The sequence below is a fragment of the Enhydra lutris genome, unplaced genomic scaffold (assembly GCF_002288905.1).
Source record: "Enhydra lutris kenyoni isolate GAN:26980312 unplaced genomic scaffold, ASM228890v2 scaffoldscaffold8, whole genome shotgun sequence".
NCBI lineage: Eukaryota > Metazoa > Chordata > Mammalia > Carnivora > Mustelidae > Enhydra > Enhydra lutris.
In genome coordinates this window covers 2,737,247-2,760,888 of record NW_019154092.1, presented here as the reverse complement: position 1 = coordinate 2,760,888, position 23,642 = coordinate 2,737,247, and the positions used below count along the sequence as shown (strand labels likewise).

The 23,642-nt window shown below is 45.4% G+C and overlaps 1 protein-coding gene across 4 annotated transcripts in view; it reads left to right on the top strand.

Moving 5' to 3' along the window:
- The window catches only part of LOC111142492 (DiGeorge syndrome critical region gene 2), a 91,632-nt gene that overhangs the window by 34,728 nt on the left and 33,262 nt on the right, over positions 1-23,642 (top strand). For 2 of the 4 annotated variants that reach the window (XM_022495702.1, XM_022495700.1), the window contains 2 exons: positions 19,665-19,790; positions 22,188-22,398. In XM_022495702.1, coding sequence (XP_022351410.1) covers positions 19,665-19,790; positions 22,188-22,398 — 337 coding nt within the window. Of the gene's footprint in view, positions 1-19,664; positions 19,791-22,178; positions 22,399-23,642 lie in introns of all 4 variants that reach the window. The other 2 variants (XM_022495701.1, XM_022495699.1) reach the window with 1 other exon arrangement.

The following is a 23,642-nucleotide window of genomic DNA, read 5'->3' as shown; positions in this document are numbered from 1 at the left end:
TCCTGAGCTGGGACTAAAGCCTCAGAGGCGGAGTGGAAGGCTAGAGGTGGCTCACTTTTGTGCACACTCCAGCCTTTGCAATTGTTCTGAAAGTATCTAATATCCCGTATTAAACTCCTTTTTTTTGAAATACCTAGCATGGTTTCTGTTCTTCTGACTGAACCATCTTTGATGTAAATGGGAACTAACGTAAGATACATAAAGTTCCTTAATGGAGAAAAATGTACAACTTTATTAAGAGACATTAAAGAAGATTTGAATAAATAGAGACAGGATATTCTTGGCTAGGAAGACTCAGTGTGGCCTGTTCTTAGATTGATCTGTGGAGTCAGTGTGTCTCCAAAGGGGTTTTTGGGAAATGTGACGAGTCAATTTTAAAATGTGTAGAAGATAAGGTCCTAATATTGTAGGACACTCTGAAGAGTAAGGTGTGAGCAGTTGCCTTACCTGTGCCAAGGCTTACGTTATCGTTGGCTCAGGGAAGCACAGATTGGCCCGTGGAACAGAAGAGCTGCCAGAAACAGACCTGAGAAACGATATATGGCACAGGTGGAATTACATATCACTGGGCAGAGGCTAGGTTCCCCAATCATGGCGCTGTGACAGTTGGGAGAGCATGTATATAAAATGTACAGAAAAGTTAGTTCCAGGTTAATTGAAGAAAAACTTCTAGAACACAATCTAGAAGAATATCTTTATGACCTTCGTAGGAAAGGTTTTTGGTTTTTTTTTAAAGTCACAAGAGTAATCAATTCTAAAATAAAAATGACCAGTTTTACTAAATTAAAATTAAGATCTTCCCTTTTCCAAAAGGTACCTGTAAAGAATGTGAACAGACAAGCCACAGAGTGGGAATAAATTTGCAATATGTATAGCACATAAAGGATTATAGTCCAGCACACATAAAGAACTCCTACATGTGGACAAAAGACACATGACAAAAGACACAGAAAAATTAACAAGAACAGTGGTTAAACAGATAGAAAGATATTCAGCCTCATTAGAATTCCAAGGCGACAGTGAGATTCCACTTTACAGTTACTTAAATAGGCAGAAATTAAGATGTCTCTTGGCAAAAATTAAGGTATCGACAAAACCAAGTGTTGGAGAGGATGTGAGTGACTCGGAAATCTTACCTGCTGCTGGTGAGGGGGATAAACTGATATACCTGCTTTGGAAAACTGGCATTAACTTACGAAGTTGAACATTCTCGTATTCTGTGATTCAGGATTTCCATCTGGGGAGCTCTAGAGAGGTTCTTGCAGCATTCTTCATACTAATAAACATCTTGGAAACAACCCAGATGTCTGTGTTCACATCATGGCGATTATGGACCAAACAACAGTGAGCGAATAATAGTAGGTCCTTGCGACAACATCACTGGGTCTTAAGAGCAGCATGTAGGTGACAAAGGCAACTTGCCAAAAAACACAACACCATAAAGACAAGCAAAAATGACCATTGTCTTATGTACATACATACAGGTGTGATAACAAAAAAAGGCAAAATGGTGAAACAAAATATAGGCTCTTGGTTCCTCCCTGGTGGGGAGACAGAGGAATGAGAAACAACCCTACAGCTCATGTCTGGGTTCTGAAGTAGGGTGGGAGTAGGGGTGGAGGGCTCACAGCTGTATTTTATTAGTAGGCTTTATTTCTTACATCTGTGTTACATATGTTCTTTGGAATATGCCAGATACTATGTAGGCTTTTTTTTTTTTTTTTCCTTCAAGAAAAGCTATTAGGAGGAGAGTGAACTTAGCACAGCAGAGAAACTGTAACTGTGAGCCTGGTTGAGGGAAAGATGATTAGGAAATGGACTGGTTTGACAGGCAGCACCACTGAAAGGCTTGGTGCTCTAAATACTGAGGCTGGTGGACACCTGGCATGGGAATGGATCAGGGGTTGGTGGGATTCTTTCACCATGGGTCTCCCTTCCTTGCTATGCAGATTTAGGTGGCCCTCCCAGCGGCAGCCAGGAACTTTATTTTGTAGACCAGCATTGCCCTGTATAGTAGCCCCGAGTCACGTGTGGCTATTGAGCACTTGAAATGTGGCCATTTCGAGCAAGGATGGACTACAAGTGTAAACTACACACCGAATATCAGACTTGGTACAACAAAAAAGTAAAACACCCCATTAATACTTTTTTACTTTGGTTATGTGTTGAAATGATAGTATTTTTAATATATTGGGTTAAATTACATTATTAAAATTAATTTCATTTCTTATTGAAATGTGGCTTGCATTTTATTTCTGTTGGATAGCACTTGTACTTAATTTCGGCAAAATAGGAGACACCAGGCCCAGCAGGCCAAGCAGAGGGGACCCGTGGAGCTTGAGAACAGAAGAATTTAGAGAAATTCTCTCTGGGGACAGGTGAGACTCTCAGCCATATCTTCGACCCAACTAAAAGGCTGACTCTCCCACTGTGCTCCCCCACCTTGAGGCTCATCTGAACCCCACTAGTGCTCACAGAGCCTCTGATAAGTTGAACCACTTACCTCTTAAACCTGAAAGAGAGCTGGTGCTTTCTAGACTCTGGAAGAAAACATCTGGGTGCTTACTGGACTCTGAACAAAGCATCCTAGACCAGAAGAGTCCAAACAAAGTCACCTGAGGTGGCTAATTCTGCTCTATGTAAAATGGTGGTCAGATGTGGAGATTCAGAACCAAGCTGCTGAGGCTGGAACCCTGTCTCCACCACTTACTGGCTGTGGTCCTCTGGACAAGACGGTTTTTGAACTTCATTGTCTTCATCTGTAAGATGGCCAAAGTAACAGTACCTGCCTCTTAGGGTTCTTTTGAGTCTTTTAAATAACTAGATAACTATAAAGTGTTTAGACCAGAACATGGTACGTAATAACCTCTCAATATATATTAGAAGTGACTTATTTTATTAATTCAGGGAGGAATAAGCAAACTTTGAAAGTATATTCTGACATCTTTTGAACTGGCAGTCTAGGAAACTCCAACCCCTCATCCTCACACTACCACCGCCACCCCCCACATACACATGAAAAAAAACCCCAAAAAACCAGAGAGTAGCTAAAATAACTTTATAGAAGCTCCAGAAACAGTCACAGGTCTAAGGAACACCCAGTCAAAAAAAGCCACACTGAAATGGTAGGAGATTTTGTGGCATGTTTACTCCTCTCTGCCCCACCCACTTCCCACCTGGCACAGGAGGTCTGAAGGAAGCAACAGCCCAGCTTGAAAATCTCTGTTTCTAACAGAATGGAGCAGGGCAGTCCTTAGCTTGAAACACTCTAGCTTGTCTGAGGACTGTCTGAGGGACTGATCTCTTTTCTCTGACTGGAAGCTCAGATCTCAGGCTGTGAAAAGCTGTGGACAGTGGAAAAAAGTGCTCCTAAAAGCTGCAGGGGGACTGCAGAGCTGCAGATACCTGGGGCAAGGGAATAGGGGTGGAGGGATGCAATAGAATACTTAAGAATATTGAGAAGCTGGGGCGCCTGGCTGGCTCAGTGGGTTGGGCCGCTGCCTTCGGCTCGGGTCGTGATCTCGGGGTCCTGGGATCGAGCCCCGCGTCGGGCTCTCTTCTCGGCGGGGAGCCTGCTTCCTCTCCTCTCTCTCTGCCTGCTTGTGATCTCTCTCTGTCAAATAAATAAATAAAATCTTAAAAAAATAAAAAAGAATATTGAGAAGCTGGGTGACAAGTCTCTGTGAAATTAAGATTTTTAAAACAGCCATCTATACTTAGGAATAAAAAAAGTTCACACACAGGCCTAGGCAAAATGCATACCCCACAGTGGTCCCAAGGTTCAGAACAAATCGTGCTAATTACCGAAGGAATTTAATACAGAGCCAGTCTGCAAAGATTGGGAAAGGTGGCTGTATATTCAGATGATTAATTTTCAACAACAAAATCACAAGGTATACAAAGGAAGAGGAAAACATGGCCCATTTAAAGGAATAAGATTAGGTGGCAGAAACTATCCTTGAGGACACAGACATTGGACATACTAGACAAATGTTTTAAAACTATCTTAAATGTGCTCAAAGAGCTAAAGGAAAACACCGAGAACTAAAGGAACTCAGGATAACAATATATGAACAAAATGAGAATACCAACAAAGAGAAAGAAATTATAAAGAAAAACACTGTAACTGAATTGAAAAATCCCTTAGAAAGGTTGAATAGTAGCCTCCAACAGTCAGAAGAAAGACTAAGTGAACTTGCAGGACATTGAAATTACTGAGTCTTTGGAACAAATGAACAAAGAAAGGTGAATAGAGCCTTGGGCACTTACAGGATCACAGTAGCTATCAATAATAGCAGAATACACGTTTTCCCCTCCAGTACACATATAATAATCTGCAGGATAGATCATATGTTAGGCACAAAAGTCAATACATTTAGAAGGTTGAAATTATACAAAGTATGCTTTCCAATTAACAATGGAACAAAACTAGAAGTCCCCAGTAGAAGAAAAAGGGGAAAATTCACAAATACATGGATATTCAGTAGCACACTGTTAAACATGGTCAGTGTCAAGAAGAAATCACAAAGGAAACTAGAAAATATTGAGACAAATGAAAATGAAAACAACATACCAAAACCACTGGGATGCAATGAAAACAGTGCTACAAGGGAAATTACAGCTGTAAATGTTACATTAAAAAAGAGATCTTAAGTCAACAACCTAACTTCACAGGAAGAAAGGAACTTAAGGAACTAGGAAAATAAAGAACTAAAACCAAAGCTAACAGAAGGAAGAAAATAAAGATTAGAACAGAGGTAAATAGAAAGTAGAAAATCTAGAAAAAATCAGCAAAACCAAAATCAAAAAAATTGACAAACCTTTAGCTAGAAGGACTAAAGAGAGAACACCCAAATAACTAAAGAAACGGAATTGACATTATTACCAATTTTACAGAAATAAAAAGGTTTATGAGAGAGTACCTGAAGAATTGTGTGCCAACAAATTGGGTGACCTAGATGAAATGGAAAATTCCCAGACACAAGCTTCCAGAAGAAAATTACAGACCAATATCCCATGAACATTGATGCAAAAATTCTGAGCAAAGTACTAGGAAACAAAATCTAACAGCACATTAAGAGGATTATGTACTATAACCAAATGGATTTACTCTAGGAATGCAAGGATGGTTCAACAAACTAAACTCAATGTAATACACCACACTAACAAAATGTAGAGGAGGAAATCACAGCATGTTGTAAAATTAACCATTCTTTCATGATACACTCAACAAGCTAGGGATAGAAGAAAACTACTTAGAAATAATAAAGGCCTGTAGCTGTGGGCACACCCACAGCTGACATCCTACTCAGTAGTAAGGACTGAAAGCTTTTCCTCTCAGATCAGAAACAGGACAAGGATTTTACCGTTTCTGTTCAACATGGGATTGGAAATTAATTCTAGCCAGAGCAATTAGATAAGAAAATAAAGGCAACAGAATTGGGAAGGAAGAAGTAAAATTATCCCTGTTTACAGGTGGCATAACTTTATATGTAGAAAATCCTAAAGATTACACACACACACACACACACACACACACAAATTATTGGTACTAATAAAAGAATTCTGCAAAGTTTAAGGACATAAAATCACAAATATTCAGTTATGTTTTTATACACTTAACAATGAACAAACAGAAGAAAATGAAGGAGACTGGTCCATTTTCAATAGCATCAAAAAGAATAAAACACTTAGGAATAAATTTAACCAAGGAGATGAAAGACTAGTACACTGAAAACTACGAAACATTGCTGAAAGAAATTAGATATACATGAAAGACATCCCATGTTCGCAGACTGGAAGAGTTAGGAAGCTCTCAGTACTACCCAAGCAATGCACAGGTTTAGTACAATCTCTATCAAAATGCCAAAAACCGTATTTGCCAAAATAGGAAACTCCATCCTAAAATTCATATAGCCAGCTCATTCTTGGAAAAGAATAAAGTTGGAAATCTCACACTTCTGATATGAAAATTTGCTACAAAGCTGCAGTAATCAAGACAGTGTGATTCTGGTGTATAGGCCAATGGAATAGAATAGAGAACTCAGAAATAAACCATATATATGGTCAAATTATTTTCCACAAGGGTATGGTTCATGGGTGGGGAGAATAGTATTTCAGTAAATGGTGCTGGGAAAACTGGACAGCCATATGCCAGAGAACCTTCACTTAAACAGTGTACAAAAATCCAACATGGGTCAAAAACCCAAGTGTAAGAGCTAAAACTATAAAACTTATAGAAGAAAACATAAAAAAGCTTCATGACATTGGGCTTGGCAATGATATCTTACAGGTGGCACCCATAACGTAGCAAAGGAAAAATATAGATAAATTGAGCTGCATCAAAATTTAAAACTGCCTTAAAACATCCAACAGAGTGAAAAGGCAGCCTGTGGATTGGGAGAAAATACTTGCAAATCATATCTGATGAAGGGCTAATACTGAGAATATACATTTTAAAAACCTACAACTCAACAACAGCAAAAAATCTGGTTTTTAAAAATGAGCAAAGGAGGGACACCAGGGTGACTCAGTAGGTTAGTGTCTACCTTAGCTCAGATCATGATCCCAGGGTCCTGGGACCAAGCCCCGCATTGGGCTCCCTGCTTGGCGGGGGCCTGCTTCTCCCTCCCCCTGCTGCTCTCCCTGCTTGTGCTCATGTGCATGTGTGCTCTTTCTCACTGACAATTAAAAATCTTTTAAAAAAATTTTAAGAATGGGCAGAAGACTATCTCCATAGAAGATATGCAGATGGCCAACAAGCACATGAAAATGCACTCAGCATCACTAATCATTAGGAAAGCGCAAATCAAAACCACCATGAGACACCACTCACACCCATAAGGATGGCTGCTATCAAAACAAGTCCTAGTGGGGATGTGGAGATGATGGTGGGTTGTGGAGAAGTTGGAATGCTTTTGCACAATTGGTGGGAATGTGAAATGGTATGTCACTGTGGAAAACAGATTGTGATTCCTCAGAAAATTAAAAATAGAACTACCATTAGATCCAGTAATTCCATTTTGAAAGAAAGGTATATGACTCATGTCCTTAAAAATGGTTAAATTTTTAAAATATTTAGTATTTGACAGAGAGAAAGCACAAGCAGGGGGAACAGCAAAAGGAGAGGGAAAGGCAGACTCCCCATTGAGCAGGGAGCCCAGTGTGGGACTTGATTGACTGACCCTGGGATCATGACCAGACCTGAAGGCAGCTGCTCAACTGACTGAGCCATCCAGGTGCCCCAGAAATGGCTAAAATTTTATATGTGTTTTGCCACAATGAAAATATGTACATATAAATACATACACAGTCTGTTTTCTGAACACAGAATGCTGTGAAAAGGCAAATTAAGAAAGAGCTCTTACCCATTGAAAAATTAGTCTGGAAAATCCAATATCTGATTAGTATAAGTTCCTTTCTTTTTTTAAGATTTATTAATTTTTTTGAGAGAGGAGGAGAGCAGGAAGAGGGACAGGGGAGAGGGAGAATCCCAAGGGGAGAGAGAATCCCAAGCAGGCTCATATAGAGTGTAGAGCCTGAGGCAGGGCTTGATCTCATGACCCTGAAATCACCACCCCAGCAGAAAGCAAGATTTTGATGCCCAACCGACTGAGCCACCCAGGTGCCCCCTCCTTTTAAAAGATTTTGTTTGAGAAAGCATGAGAGTGTGCATGAGTGGGGGTGGGAGAGGGAGAAGCAGACTCACTACTGAGCAGGGAACTTAATTTGGGGCTCAGTCCCAGGACCTTGGGATCATGACCTGAGCAGGAGGCAGACACTTAACCAACTGAGCCACCCGGGCGCCCCATGGTTTTTTTTATTTTTTTATTTTATTTTATTTTTTTAAAGATTTTATTTATTTCACAGAAAGAGAGATCACAAGTAGTCAGAGAAGCAGGCAGAGAGAGGAGGAAGCAGGCAGACAGAGGGGGAAGCAGGCTCCCTGCTGAGCAGAGAGCCAGACATGGGGCTCGATCCCAGGACCCTGAGACCATGACCCGAGCCGAAGGCAGAGGCTTAAACCACTGAGCCACCCAGGCGCCCCCATGGTTTTATTTTTAAGTAATCTCTACACCCAGTGTGGGGCTCAAATTCACAACAGTGGAGACCAAGAGCCGCATGCTCAGGGCACCTGGGTGGTTCAGTTTGCTAATAAGTGTTTGACTCTTGATTCTGGCTCAGGTTGTGATCTCTGGGAGTCGTGAAATCAGTCCCCATGTTGGGCTCTATGCTGGGCGTGGAGCCTACTTAAAATTCTCCCTCTCCCTCTCCACATGCTTGCTTGTGTACATGTGTTCTCCCACTAAAGAAATTTTAAAAAGGAGCTGCATGCCAACTGAGCCAGCCAGTTGGCCCAACAAGAGTTTTGGGGGTTTTTTACAGTGTTGTTTTTTTAAAGATTTTATTTATTTATGGGGCGCCTGGGTAGCTCAGTGGGTTAAGCCTCTGCCTTCGGCTCAGATCATGATCCCAGGGTCCTGGGATCGAGCCCCACATCAGGCTCTCTGCTTAGCAGAGAGCCTGCTTCTCCCTCTCTGCCTGCCTCTCTGCCTACTTCTGCTTACTTGTGATCTCTCTGTCAAATTAAAAAAAAAAAAAAATCTTAAAAAAATTTATTTATTTATTTGAGAGTGAGAGAGAGAGCCCGCACAAGCAGGGGGTGGGACAGAAGGAGAGGGACAAGCAGACTCTATGCTGAGCGCAGAGCCCAATGCGGGGCTTGAACTCACAACCCTGAGATCATGAGCTGAATTGAACTTGAGTTGGACGCTCAATCAGTTGAACCACCCAGCCACCCATCCCCCATAAGAATTCTTTTATTTTTTTAAGATTTTATTAGAGAGTGAGAGCGAGCACAAGCAGGGGAAGTGGCATGGAGAGGGAGAAGCAAGAAACAGGCTCTCTGACAAGCAGGGAGCCTGATGTGGGCCACCAAAGGCAGACACTTAACCAACTGAGCCACTCAGGTGCCCCTATTTTTAATTTTTTAAAAAATATTTTCTGATTTATTTGTCCTAGAGAGAGAGTACAAGCAGAGGAGCAGCAGGCAGAACAGTTAGAGGGAGAAGTAGGCTACCTGCTGGGCAAGGAGCCTCATGTGGGACTTGATCCCAGGACCCTGGGATCATGATGTGAGCGGAAGGCAGTCGCTTAACCAACTGAGCCACCCAGGCATCCCAAATTCTTTTTAAAAATATAGGAGCAGGGGTCATATTAGTCATGTAGCTTTGGAGTTAAGAGGGCATAATAATTTTTAGAAGACTTAGACGAGATACCTTGTATAATTGCAGTATGTCAGAAATACAGTGAACACCGCACGTCCAAAGAGGGAGAGCACAGGTCCTGGTGAAAAGAGCAGGAATCAGAATCACATGAGATGTTCAGCAGTGGCACTGGCGTGGGGAAACAATGGGGCAAGGCCATCTGGATCTGAAGAGGAGCTGATTTTAATTGTCTAAATCAGAATTTTAGTTGGAGTTGTATTCGGGTTATTTGTACACACGATCTGAATATTCAGATAGTTTTATAAGCCTTTTTATTTTAGAACTTAACCCTGATGTCCCCTGCCCCATTTCCCACTTCTCAGAAGCAAATACTTGAGATTACTTTAACTATTGATTTCACTTAGCATTTATCTGTGGGTCTCTAAATTCCATGGTTTTAGGCATTTCCTGTTGATTTTTCCTGAACAAGGTGGCTGACACTTTCCCCTTTGTCTTCTCACTCCCAGAGTTCTTGCTCCGTCCGTGCTGCTCTTGGCAGGGCATGGAGGGGGATTCCGTTTCCTTTTTTGCTCATGAAACATTTTGTCTTAAGCCAGAATTGAACATTGTCATCATCATCTTTTTGTTTTGATAACTTTATTGAGGTATGATTCACATACCATAGAATTTGCTTGGTAAGTACAGTTTTTGGTGGTTTTTAGAACATTTTCAGAACCATCACCCCAAGTGTAGAACTTTTTTGTCACCCCAGAATAAAACCCTGTGTCCATCAGCAGGCACTCTCACATTTTCTCTCAAGCCTTAGCCCCTGGCAGCCACTCACTCACTTTCTGTTCCTGTGGATTTGACACTTCACATTTTATAGAAATGGAGTCATACAATATGCAGTATTTCGTGTCTAGCTTCTCTCAGTTGGCACAATATTTTCAAGGTCCATCCATGTAGTTTTCTTTTTTTTTTTACTTTTTAACAAAACCTATATATGTACTTTAAAGAAAATGTTTTATGTGTCTTAAGTAAGACTTTCAGGTTCTTAACACCTTTATTAAGATGCAATTTTATGTACCATAAAATTCCTGACTTTTAAAAGCATACAAGTCTATGATTTTTGGAAAATTTAAAGAGTTCTGCAACTTTAGAGCATGTCTCTTGCCCCCAAAGATCCTGTGTCCATTTGTAGTCATTCCTTGTTCCCTCCGCCAATCCCAGGCAACCACTAATCTATTTTCTTCGTCTTACAGACTTGCTGTTCTGGACATTTCCTATAAAGGGAATCATACCGTATGCCTTCTTTTGTGTCTGGCTTCTTTCACGTGGCATTATGTCTTTGAGGCTCATCCATTTGCAGGCTGTCAGTGGTTTATTCCTTTCCACACCAGATTTTCCATTCCGTGGCTTACGCCACATTTTGTTTACTCTTTCACTTTGATGAGCATTTGAGTTGCTTCCACTTTGTGAGTAAAGCTGCTATGAATTTTACGATTTTTCAAGGGGACATAGGCTTTCGTTTATCTTGGAAAGTACATAGGGGTAGGATTTCCAGGTCATATTGTAAATTTATGTTTCACTTTTTAAGAAATGGCCAAATGGTTTGCCAAAGTGGCTGTAGATTTACATTTAAAAAAGAAAAAAGAAAGTCCTTAGCAGGATGGATCTCTCCTGATTTCCCCTCAGTTGTAGATCTCTCATTTTATTCTGCCGGAGTGATTTTGCAGTCTCCTTCCCCAGAGCCACCTGACTTCACCTCTTGGCTTAGTGCTGGCAGGGCCTGCTGCACACCTTCCCGGCTGTCCTCTTGGGTTTTCCCTTCACCATCAGCATGGGTGAATCAGCAGGTTTCTCCCTCATGTCTGTCCACACTTGTCTGCCTGTCTCTCTCTCTCTCTCTCTCTCTCTCTCTCTCTCATGTTAGATCCTTTGTTTTTCAGTTTCCTGTTTTGTTTTTTTCCCTCATTTAAGTAATGTACTGCTGTCTTTAATAACTTCTGCAGAAAAGGAACATGGAGACAAAAGTTTTTATTTCCTTGCTTACATGTCTGAAAATTCCTTTATTTCACTCTCACACATGATACAGATTTAGCTGAATTTAGAATTACTAGCTAGAAATAACTTTCCTTTACAGTTTGGAAGATCTTTCTCCATTTTTATGAGCTTTCAACATTGCCGATGCTGTAATTCTGGTTCTTTGAATGAAACCTGTTTTTGTTCTGGAAATTTTGAGTATCTTTTGATACATTGTGCTAGCCACTTAGCAGATCTTTTCATCTTAGGAACTCATGCCTCTTGGTTTAGGGAAAGAAAACACTAGATTTTTTTCTCTTCCTTTTATCTTGTCTCTTTTTAGATGTGTTAATGGAAGTTGGAGCTCTTGGACTGATCGTCAGTTTTTTCAGTCTCCAGTTCTCCATCTCTTTGTCATTTTGTTTTACTTTAAGGGAAATTTCATTTCAGGGCGCCTGGGTGGCTCAGTGGGTTAAAGCCTCTGCCTTCGGCTCAGGTGATCTCAGGATCCTGGGATCGAACCCTGCATCAGGTTCTCTGCTCAGCAGGGAGCCTGCTTCCCCCTCTCTCTCTGCCTGCCTCTGCCTACTTGTGATCTCTCTCTCTGTCAAATAAATAAATAAAATTTTTTTAAAAAGTATTATCTTACTTTAAGGAAGTTTCTACTTGTACCACATCTTTTAACAGGTTTTCATTTTTGCCAACATGTTGCATTTCTAGTGGAGATTTTTCTTTGGGTGGGAGGGGTTAATGGTGTCTGTATTATGTTCCTTTTTAATAGCATCCCATTCTTGTTTTATGGATACAGTATTGTCTCTCACTTTGAGTATGTTAATGGCACATTTTTGTTGAAGTGTCCTATAGGCATTCCTTCTGTATTGTTTCCTCTGTGGTGTGGTGTTTCTCATTTGCAGGCTGTCCCGCAGAGCTTGGTGGACCTTGCCTGTCTGCTGTGTGTGGCTGGAAGCTGGGTGCTTGTGGTCCTCCATGGACAGTGAACCAGCTAGACTGTTTCACTGGGGATCTCCTCCCCTTGGGGACCTTTTTCTTGGGCTGGCCAGATTTTTTTTTTTTTTTTTTTTAAGATTTTACTCATTTGACAGACAGAGATCACAATTAAGCAGAGAGGCAGGCAGAGAGCGGGGGGGATGCAGGCTCCCCGCTGAGAAGAGAGCAGGATGCGGGGCTCGATCCCAGGACCTCGAGATCATGATCCGAGCTGAAGGCAGAGCCTCAACCCACTGAGCCACCCAGGCGCCCCGCGCTGGCCAGATTTTTCCATACAGGAATGTAACGGTCTTCTCGGAGGCTGGGGTTCTGGAAGGAGGGACTGAGACTCTGCCCTCCCCAGCTAAGTACAGAACCCTGACTTCCAGTTGAACTGGTGTCCCTCAACCAAGAGACAACAGTCCCTCAACTGTTTGACCCTGTCTTCAATAAATCACCCATCTTCTGCAGGGGTGAAGGAGAGACAGGGTTGCCTGAGTAAACCAAGTACAGGGGATGAGATCTGGGTTTGTCAGCTGCCTTCTACCCCTTACCTTCAATATGAGAAATTTCAAGTCTGTAGAAAAGGTACATGAGTGTTTATATTGCCTTTACCTGCATTCACCAATCCATAGCAGTTTGCTACAGTTGCTTTCTTTACATGTTTTTTCCTGAACCCTTGGAGAGTGTATTAATGATACTATGACATTTTACCTCTAAATACTTCATCTATCTTTTTTTTTTTTTAAGATCTTATTTATTTATTTGTTGGTAGGGGGGAGAGAGAGAGTGAGCATAGGCAGCGGGGAGGGGGCAGAGAGAGGGAGAAGCAGGCTCCCTCCTGAGCAGGGAGCCCAATGTGGGACTCCATCCCAGGACCCGGAGATCATGACCTGACCCGAAGGCAGACGCTTAACTGACTGAGTCACCCAGGCGCCCCGCTAAGCTCCTATTTATTCATACCTCCGATTCTAATCTATACTCAAGTTCTTCCTCTCTTACTCCCATCTCATATTTTTATCTTTTTTTTCCCATAGTAAGAACTGTGGTTCCCAACACCTTGTATATATGTGTCCATTTGGCCAGTCCTAACATACTTGTAGTTTTGGAATTACTACTCCTGTACCACTACCAAGAACTCACCTACTAGGTAAATTCCAGGATGTTTTTGTACTTTGTTAAATGTTATTAGGCTGTTTCCCACTGATGGGGTGTGAGGTCAGTTCTCAAGTCAAAAGTCACTAGCATTCATTCCTTGTTTTCTTTGGGATGACTGTGTTAACATTTCATCCAGTTTCTATTCAGTTTTAGGACTTTGCCTTCTCAACTTGTTGATTTATTTTTAATGTTTTTGTATTGAGATATAATTCGTGTGCTATAAAATTCACCACTTTAAAATACACAATTTCACATTTTTTAGTATATTCACAAGGTTGTGTAACTGACTTACTTATTTTTAGGATATGTAAAATGTAAGTAAGATTCAGAAGTTGTAACTGTATAAAAACATATATTTAAAAGTTCTCAGCAGGGGCACCTGGCTGGCTCAGTTGGTAAACCTTGTGACTCTTGATGTTGGGGTCATGAGTTCAAGCCCCACGTTGGGCATAGAGCCTACAAAAAAAAAAGAAAAACTTGGGGTGCCTGGGTGGCTCAGTGGGTTAAAGCTTCTGCCTTAGGCTTGGGTTATGATCCCAGGGTCCTGGGACCGAGCCCCGAATAGGGCTCTCTGCCCAGCGGGGAGCCTGCTTCCTCCTCTCTCTCTCTGCCTGCCTCTGCCTTCTTGTGATTTCTGTCTGTCAAATAAATAAATAATATCTTTAAAAAAAAAAAGAAAGAAAGAAAAACTTCTCTTTCCTCTCCTCCCTTTGCCCTGTTCCTACTCACATCCTATAGGTAAGTAATTTGATTAGTTTCTGGCTTATCTTTCTTGGGTTCTTGTTTTGTTTTGTTTTTTGTTTTATTTGTCAGAGAGAGAGGACAAGGAGAGGGAGAAGCAGGCTCCCCACTGAGCAAGGAGCCTATGCGGGACTTGATCCAAAATCAAGAGTCATAAAATTGACTAAGCTGTCAAGGCGCCTATTTTTTTTAATTTAACAAAATACCCATAAAGTCATTATATTTATTCTAAAGATCTTTTTCATTCTTTTTTACAACTGTGTTGCGCTCCATCTTAGGAACATACCATGCTTGTATAGATATTTTTTTATGTTTTTTTTTTTTTAAGATTTTATTTATTTATTTATTTGACAGATCACAAGCAGGCAGAGACAGAGGCAGAGAGAGAAAGGGAAGCAGGCTCCCTGCTGAGCAGAGAGCCCGATGTGGGGCTCGATCCCAGGACCCTGGGATCATGACCTGAGCCGAAGGCAGAGGCTTCAACTCACTGAGCTACCCAGGTGCCCCTACCATACTTATATTTAACGAGTTCTCCTATGGATGAGCCTTCAGGTTATTCTCATTAGTTTGCTATTAAATATAATGCCACAATAAATAACTTTATACATGTTTCCCTCCTTCGAATTGTTGAAGATGTACCTTCACTGTAAATTCTTAAATACAGGATTGCTGAGTCAAAGGGTCAGTGTATATGTATATATAGTTTTGCTAAATATTGCCAGATTCCTTTTTGTTCTTTTTTTTTTTTTTTTTTAATTTTAATGCAAGTATAGTTGATATGATATAGGTGCCTTACTTTTCATCTGTTACCCTAGGATTTAGCTTTCTGGGCTCAAATAAATTGAGTGATTTGCTTCTAAAATAAGTCAGTCTTGATACTGACAAATGCTAATAAACTGGGTAGGATACTGGGAAAACTGGCATAAACCAAGATCATCCCCAGGCAAATTACAATGTACGGTTGCCTTCTGTAAGCTAATTGTTCCTTCTGTTTTCCAGTTTTTACAACTTTGCAATCTTCTTTCCTATTCTGTTTATCCCTGTGACTATGCCTTTTTAAAAATTCCATTACTTTTGTTTTAATTAGGAGTTTCAGGAGAGACTAGAGGTGGATGAATATGTTCGTTCAATTGGATATCTCTAATAGAAGCTCCAGAAATGTTACCAACCTGGGATTTTTACATCCAGAGGAACCTATTGCATGAGAATGGAATAAAGACGTTTTCAGATATGGACAGATTCAGAAAAGTTGCCCTGCCCTTTCTTAGGAAGATATGTCTTGTAAAGGAGGCGGTAAAGTAGAAAAGAAGGTAGCCTGGGGTCCAAGAAAGAGGGCCCAGTACAGGAGGACAGCAAATGGACCCCAGGATTACAGCCATGCCCAAGCCCAGACAGCAGCTTATTCAGCCTGTGCTAGAAGGTAGGAAGTAGGGGAGGTCCTTCCTAGGGAGGAGTGGTGCCAGGAGATTCTGATGTGATGTTTCAAGTGTTTAACATTTTTATGGCTAGCCATTGTTACTTGCTTTAGCAACTGGGAGGAATAACAGTAGATATACCAAAAGCTAAGCAAATTTAAAAATTAATGCACATGTTAATTCCAGGAAAAAGGAAGATTGTGAAGAATTGAAATACCTAGTATGCTTTCTGGCTCACAAGTGAAGAACACTTATACATTAAGTGTACATTATTATATTATTCTACTAATTTTATTTTATTTTATTTTTAAAGATTTTATTTATTTATTTGACAGACAGAGATCACAAGTAGGCAGAAAGGCAGACAGAGGGAGAGGGAGAGGAAGCAGGCTCCCTGCTGAGCAGAGAGCCTGATGCGGGGCTCGATCCCAGGACCCTGGGATCATGACCTGAGCTGAAAGCAGAGGCTTTAACCCACTGAGCCACCCAGGCGCCCCTATTCTACTAATTTTAATTACAAAATTAATTCTGCTCTGTTAGGAAGGTGGGCAAGAGTGCATATGAGCTAAATCTGTACCCATCCTAACAGTCAGTGGACAGCATTCAAAATTGATAAAACTAGAAATAGCTGGGTCAACCTATTATTTAGAAATATGGACGAACTATCAGAAGAAATGAGTAAGAAAGATGTCTTTAGGAAATGGGGTTAGGAGCAGGGGGTGTAAAAGCAGAAAACCTAGCATGCTGGATGCCCCTCGTGGAGCAAGAGGTCACTGCCCTGAGCTCTAACCCTCCCCAGCGCCCCCCCACCCCAGCCCCAGGACACAGCTTGGGAAGATGGCCGGAAACAGGCCTCTGGTGGACATGCTGTGAGGTGGGAGGAGGCTCGGGTCCAGTGGACTTGGAGAAAATGGAAGGCTCATGTCTCCTGTTTTCCACTTGTTCATGAAGCAAGCCTTATAACACTTCAGAGCCTGCTTTCCCATCTGTAAGACATTTCCCCTTCCCTCTGTTTTTTTAGTACCAACTCAACCACGTTGGCTCCTTCTTGCTTCATGTCTCCTTCCATACACTCCATCCATCTTTGGTGGCCAGAGTTATTCTGAAGTCTTGGCAAGGATACCTGAAGAGAGCAGAATACACAGCAGCCTGTGGTGCTGAGAGCACCCCTTCCAAGACGGCAGGCGGGGGTGGGGGAGGTGTGTGCGCTCAGACTCTTCCCTTCCCAGTTGCAGGGTGTAGGTGTGCCCACCGCCACTTGCTGGGTGGAAGAGAAGGCGGGCTGAGGGCCTCACTAAGGGAGGACAGGATTGTCTGTTTCACTCATTACTATATTCCCCTGCCTAGAACAGTGCCTGGCACACTGAGATTGAACAGGAGAGGGAAGGAGAGGAACAGGAGAGTTGCTTTGGGGTGTCTGCATCCTGAAACCGGTTCTTGGGGTATCAGCTCACACCCACCAACTGGCCCTAAGGGAAAATGCTGTGAGTTGCAGAAGGAGATTCGGTGTTGTCAGAGGTGCTCCTAAGGGGCGTGTAGGGGTTCTATGCTAGTGAACTCTATCTCTTCTCCATTTGCACCCATTCCTGCTTCTCTTGGCCCCAGTACACTCAGAAGTCCCTGGTCTGTGCCAGTGGGTTCCCATGGTGGCGCTGAACAAATGAGTGATGAGGGCATGGGTGTGGGCGTTTGGCTCTGAAGAGAAATAATGTAAAAGAGAAGGGCTCAGAATTGCCACCTGAGCCACCAGAGAAGCCTGCTCAGTGCAAAGTGGCTTCCCTCCTCACTATTGGTTTTCTGCTGAATTCCCTGAGCTGTTCTGCCTTATTGCCCCACGCACCCTCCATAGTCAGCCGGCATCCAGACCCCGGTAGCACACACTCTTACCTTGTCTCTCTTGCGCCCTGTGCCCCAGATTTCATCTGTCTCTGAACAGCTGGGCCGGCCCTCTACCAGGTGCTGCTGTGCTGGGTCCGGGGCAGAGGCCAAGACGCAAAGTAGAATCACAGGTCTTGCTGGTCGGAGCAGACAGAGGGACACATGAGGTTCAGGTGTAGGGAAACATGTTCACCACACCCAAACCTGTCCTCGAGCTTGTCCAAATGTGTCCCCTTTTGGCCTTTGCCTAAGCTGTGCCCTCTGCTGGGAAGCCCTCCTTGTTTCTGGTCTGCCATCCCTCAGTGTGTGTCTCCCCACTCCTCTGCCTGCCTCCTCAGGATTGGGGTGGGAAGGGGATGCCCATTGTAGCACTGCCCTGTGTCAGAGCTGCCAGTCTCCTGCTAGGAGTGGCAATGCTCAGGCAGTGGGGATGGGGCACCTGGGTCCTGGAGAACTGCTGTTGCCCGGAAGAGAGCAGCTGCAGCACACACAGGTGACAGCAGTGAGGTGGTTGTGTTGGCGGTGAGGTTGTACCGAAGGCCTTGAATGCTTCTCCTTTAAGGTCTTGCCTTGAATTGAGCTTCATTGGTAGCACATTTTATATTTTTAGAGTGGTTTGCAACCAGATGGCCCCTGAGCCACATCACCTGCCTGGGTGGGGGCTATGTAAATACTGTACTGAATAATGGAAGGAGCCAGAGTTGCTAAGGCTTGTGGCCTGCCCAGGGTCTCAGAAGGAAACGAGGAGGAGCACACCCAGAGATTTTTGTACAAGTTGTTCTGAGCAGTCTTATATAGGGTAATGACAAAATGCAAACGATCTAAAGTTCTAACCCTAGGGGATTATGATAACTAAATCCATTCACAGAATGTTCTGCAGCCATTAAAAGTGGTGTTCTTAAGTGCATTTGAGAATATGGAAAGCCGCTTCTATTCAAGCTTACAAAGCATATCATAAAACAGAGTGATGTGATCCCGGTATTTTTAGGGATTTGTACAGAAAAAAAGACTGGAAGGGCGGCAGACTGAGCATAGTAGTGGTTTATGTTTTGGCTTTTCAGACTTCTGTGTTTCTGTTATTTCACATGCATGATTTGTTATTTTACAATAAGGGAAAATACAGATTATTTATGAAATGAAAACAGTGTTAGAGTCTGCGACACGAGTAGGATCAGATAGCTGGCGAAGCTTCTCTCAAGTGGAGCACCGTGGAGCCAGGTCTCCCACAAACCCACCCGCCATGCCATGTGCCCCATGTCATCTGCCTCAGGCCTGCTGGACATGGCCTTGGGGAAGCAGAGCCGCCTCCTTCTGTTTGCCGCCCTGCAGACCAAGGTCACCGCTGTCTGGCATGACTTTGTACCAGGTGTCCTCACTGTGCACCGAGATGCCCCCATGCGGGCAGAGGAGGGAGGAGGGCGGCCCGGATGGGACATTGCCCCTGGCTGTCTCCTGTGCCTCGGGTACTTTACGTCACGTCCCCGCATCACCCCTCACCTTCGAGAGGGAGGATAGTGGTGCTCTCAGGGTTGGAGAACTCTACAGAGAGACTGTAGAAGCACTAACTTAGGAATTGCTATCAGATCATGATCCATGAAACTAGAAGTCTTCCTCATCTTCAGCTTCCTGTTCACACTTCTAACTGTGCTGGAGGCCATCTGCACAGCGGGGCATGGGCCGGGTGCCCAAGAGCCAGGCAGGAATGTCAGAATACTCTGGCCTTGGAGCACTGAGAGGAACCCTCAGGCAGGGGCTCAGCCAGCAACTCAGGCCCAGTGCAGGTAGTGCAGAGGACGGTGTCACACAGTGCTTCCCCCTCCATGCTCACGGGAGGCTCCCAGACAGTTGGAGTACAAGGGGCGGCCTGGCCTTTGGAGAGACTCTTCCCCACCCCCTGCCAGGGAGCCAGGGCTGCTGAGGGATTTGCTGCAGGAATAACTAGCTAGCCCTGTGCTGTGCTAGCAGCCCATTAGAAAATGCAATGAAGGAGAGACCTCTTTCCGTAATAGTACTAAAAAAATGAAGAATAATTTCCGTAGGGAGCACATGTGACCCATTGGGCATGAGCAGCAAGGTTTCTGAGACTTTAAAGAACACCTGAGTAACTAGACTGTGTGCTGCCTTCCGCTTGACCTGGTTTTCCCAGCCCCGAGGAGGCTGACTACGTTGTGCTTTTGTTTGGCACCAGCCCCGCGCTGCCATGTGCCTCACTGCTGCGTGAGCTGCGCTGATAGCCCATTTCTCTTCTTGCTTTCAGAAGTGACTGGGGAGTCACGTCCTTACCATGGGAAGGAGGCTGTGGATCCACGGCCGGGCCGGGCCCGAGGCAGCGACCCCAAGCACTTCCACGCGGTGAATGTGGCGCAGCCCGTGCGCTTCAGCAGTAAGTTGCAGACCTGCCCTGTCTGGGACTTACGCCTTGTGGCCCCATGTGGCCCCTGGCTATCAGGGCCGCTCAGCCGGACGAGGGGTTGGCCTCCAGAAATGGCCCTTCAGGGCTGTCGGGCTGTCTGCCTCCTTTGATGACCGAGGCTGCACGGTGACCCATCCCAGGTCACCCCAGCCTCTGAGTGGTGAAGCCATGCTGCGAACCCGGCTCTGGAACTGGGCTGCTTGTTTCCATAAGTCAGCTGCTTTTTGGTAGATGAAGTAATAGGCTCCCAGAGATCAGGTCCAGCTGACGGGGAGGGGAGGTTCTATCTCTGTCCTTAAACCATTTTTGAAGAGACTAATTATTTAATGAACTCCCATGACATTAAGATTTTTAAAGGAGCATTACAAGATTAAAGAAGGTTGAAAGATCGAAAAGCCACACCAAAACCACCCCGTCCTAAGCAGACAGGTGTAGTGACATACATAGGTACAGTATACCAAGACAGGAGGGACTGCCGTGTGACGCGTCTCCTGCAGGGCCTAGGAGGCTGTTGGCTATATTAATACCTACCCCCCGACCTGCCACACACACACACACACGGACACTCAGCACCGGGGGGGGCATCTCAGAGCTCAGACCCCGCGTGGCACCTGGGTTGTCTGACTGGGCCTGAACGAGCTGCAGAGCTGGCGTCAGCCGCCCCCCGTACCCTGATGCTGTGCTTGGCCTTGATCCATAATAGCTGTGAACTGCAAAGATTGTTGTAGTTGAAGGGACACTGGGCAAGCTTGGTAGGTGAAGAAACCGAGGCTCTGAGAGGTCAGCCCACCCAAGGCCATGTAGCCAACGGGGGACTCAGTCCTGTGGAGTCCCAGCCCACACATTGCCCTTTTCATTACTTAGCTGTTTTTTTTTGGAACAGGTACTGATTCTACTGAGGTTAATAATTCCACAGATTTCAAATGATTAAAAAAAGTTGAGCCAATAAAAAGTAATGTTCCCTCCTTCCGTTGCTCCCCACTGCCAGCTGCCACCCCTGCTTCCCTCTGGACCCATCCCAGGGTGGTGGGTGAGGAGCCTGGGCCGGAAGCTGGTCCTCTGCGCATCTTGGTGTCTCCACTTCTGCCTGGAGACAAGGTGGAACGCACCTGGAGGGGGTGTGGCAGGTGGGACACATCATGTGTGGGAGCTTCAGAACCATAGTAAGCCTCCCCTGGGGATCCCCTGCCCCTCCAGCCCATGCCATACACTCAGCAGGGATATGCTGTGCACCCCATGCACCTTTCGAGCAGGGATGAGCTCAGGCCTGGCTCCTGGTCCACAGTGACGGGCCTTCGTGCATGCTCAGCAGTATGTGAGCGGGTCCTCCTCAGTGGGCAGGTGGCGCTGTCCCCCTCTTCACACTGCGGCACAGCTGTGGCCGGCCTCATTGGCTCCAGGCCAGAGCTGCCATTTCCCCTCTTGGAATCTCTGTACCTTTGTTAATAAGTTACACATATAGGCTCTAAACAGTAAAAACATGGGCATCCATCTTGCAGAGGTTTTACCAGGTCCACAGGACGTAGATGCATTAAAAATTTGGGTTCTATTAACAGCTGGCTTGTTAAAAATTATTATTCATTAGTGTGTGCTTAGGAGGTGGGTGCCGCAGCATTTGAAGGTTATAGATCCTGTGGAACGGGTCACAGAGCTTCCATGAGGCCAGCCACACAGTCTAGCAGGAGTATTCCCGGCCGGGGGGTGGGCCCACCTGATGAGGAGACATCTGGGCTGCCCCACCTCAGGGAGATGCAGGCCCCCACTGGCTACTCCGCTTTTGCCTGCTGCATAAATACTGGGCCTCAGTTTCTTGTCTGTGGGTGGCAGGGGTTGGTCCTTTGATCCCAGTGGCACTTCCAGCACTCATCCCCTACGTTTCTGTTTTAGGGGAGTGCTGGCCACTACCCTTGTGAAGAGAAAATGAGGGCCAAGGACTGGGCTCAGGAGGCAGTGGGCTTGCTGGCAGAGTGGCCAGAGAGCCAGGTGTTGGGGTAGTGGGAGCAGTGTGGGCAGGGAGCCTTTCTGCTCGCCCCCGCCAGGCTTGCAGTGAGCAGGCATGGGGAGCTGGTCATCTTGTCAACCACATTTCACCCGAGAATGAAATCTACTTTACTGAACTGCACTGGACAGTCTTTCCTGCCAAGTAAATCAAAGGCCTTACAGAAACCAGTTGAGTCCCTGCATGTGCTTGTGCCTTGGGCTGCATCTGTGTCTTCAAGAAACTTGCATTTCATAGCAGAGCTTGCTTCTCGAGCCTCATTTTCCCTGGGGTGATTTCTGACCTCAGATGCAGCGTGTCTAATTGCATTTTGGAGTGAGGATCCTAATTTAGGGGACAACTCCCCTCCCGTCCTTCATGTTTCCTAGGGAAGTGCCCGACGGGGTGGCACCACTATGAGGGCACAGCAAGCTGCTATCGGGTCTACCTGAGCGGAGAGAACTACTGGGATGCGGCGCAGACCTGCCAGCGCGTGAACGGCTCCCTTGCCACCTTCTCCACTGACCAGGAGCTGCGCTTCGTCCTGGCCCAAGAATGGGACCAGCCAGAGCGGAGCTTCGCGTGGCAGGACCAGCACAAGTGAGTCTTGGGATGGGGACCCAAGGCCTTAGGTCAGGCTGTTTCCCCGCAAGCAGGATGCTCACTAAGGATGTGGCCTCTGGCCACACATGATACTCCTCAGGCTTAGCTGGCCGGCATCTGGGGAAGGGCAGCCCCATCCTCTGGAAACAAATAGAGATCTGGGGTTTGGATCAGGCATCAGGATGATGCCGGGAGCTCTTAGAGGGGCAGGGATGAGCTGCCACGTTGTGCCCCCTTGGGCCTGTCCCTATTGGCTCCCATCTGGGTCCAGCTGCAGCTGTGTTGGGACGGGCTGTTTGATGGGGCTTCATGGGCTTGCCAGAAGGGCCATACAAGTGGGTGTGGGTTTCTTCTGTGGAAGATGGTTCTTTCAGGCCCTGTGCTCAATGCTTTCCAACGGCATACTTGTGTACAGTCTTCCCAGAAACCACGGGAGGCTGGTGGGTGAGAAGACAGGCCCAGGGTGGGTGAACACATAACCATGGGAACACGTTAGCTGGTAATGCCCAGGTTCCAGCCCAGGCAGCCTGGCTCCAGAGCCTGGCTCTTGACCCCAAGGCTCTGTGACGTTATAGAGAAAATGTGGGAATAGCCAGCTGCCAGCATCTCCAAGCCCAGAGTTTCGAGGGTCTTGTTGGGGGGCAGGTGTGTGCTGAGGACTGTGGTAGTCCTTCTCTGGAGGTGGTGTCCTGCCGCCTAGCTGCCAGGGTGGGGTGGGGGAGTGGAATGTAGGGGTTGCCAGATGGCCAGCATTCTGTCTCAGGGATGCCATCCTGCTGTAGGAAGCACAACGACAGCCGCAGGTGGAGAGTGAGCCTTCATTTCAAGACCCTGGCTGGGTTCAGGCTCCCCTGTTATGTCCTGTGATGTTGGCAGGTCACAATCACCTTGTTGTTTCTCCTCCTACAGCTACAAAATAACTTCTAGATCACAGTGTGATTGTGAGTCCGTGGAGAAGCAAGAGGGCTCAGCCCATTGGCTGGGGAAGCCCCCTGTCTCACCAGGGTGGGTGTGTGCATGGCAGTAGGCTGAAGGGACAAGAGTGGCATCGGGCCAGCGCTCCCACGGTGGCTTTGGGCCTGCTGGCGGGCATCTCCAGGACTGCGGCTGGAAGGCTGGGGTGAGAGGCACACACTCAGCAGGTGGTTGTGGCAGTCGGCCAGGTCCATGAGCATGGCCCCCTCAGTGCTGTGACGTGCGTGCTCAGAAGCACACTGCAGGTCTGGGGCGAGCTGGCTCTA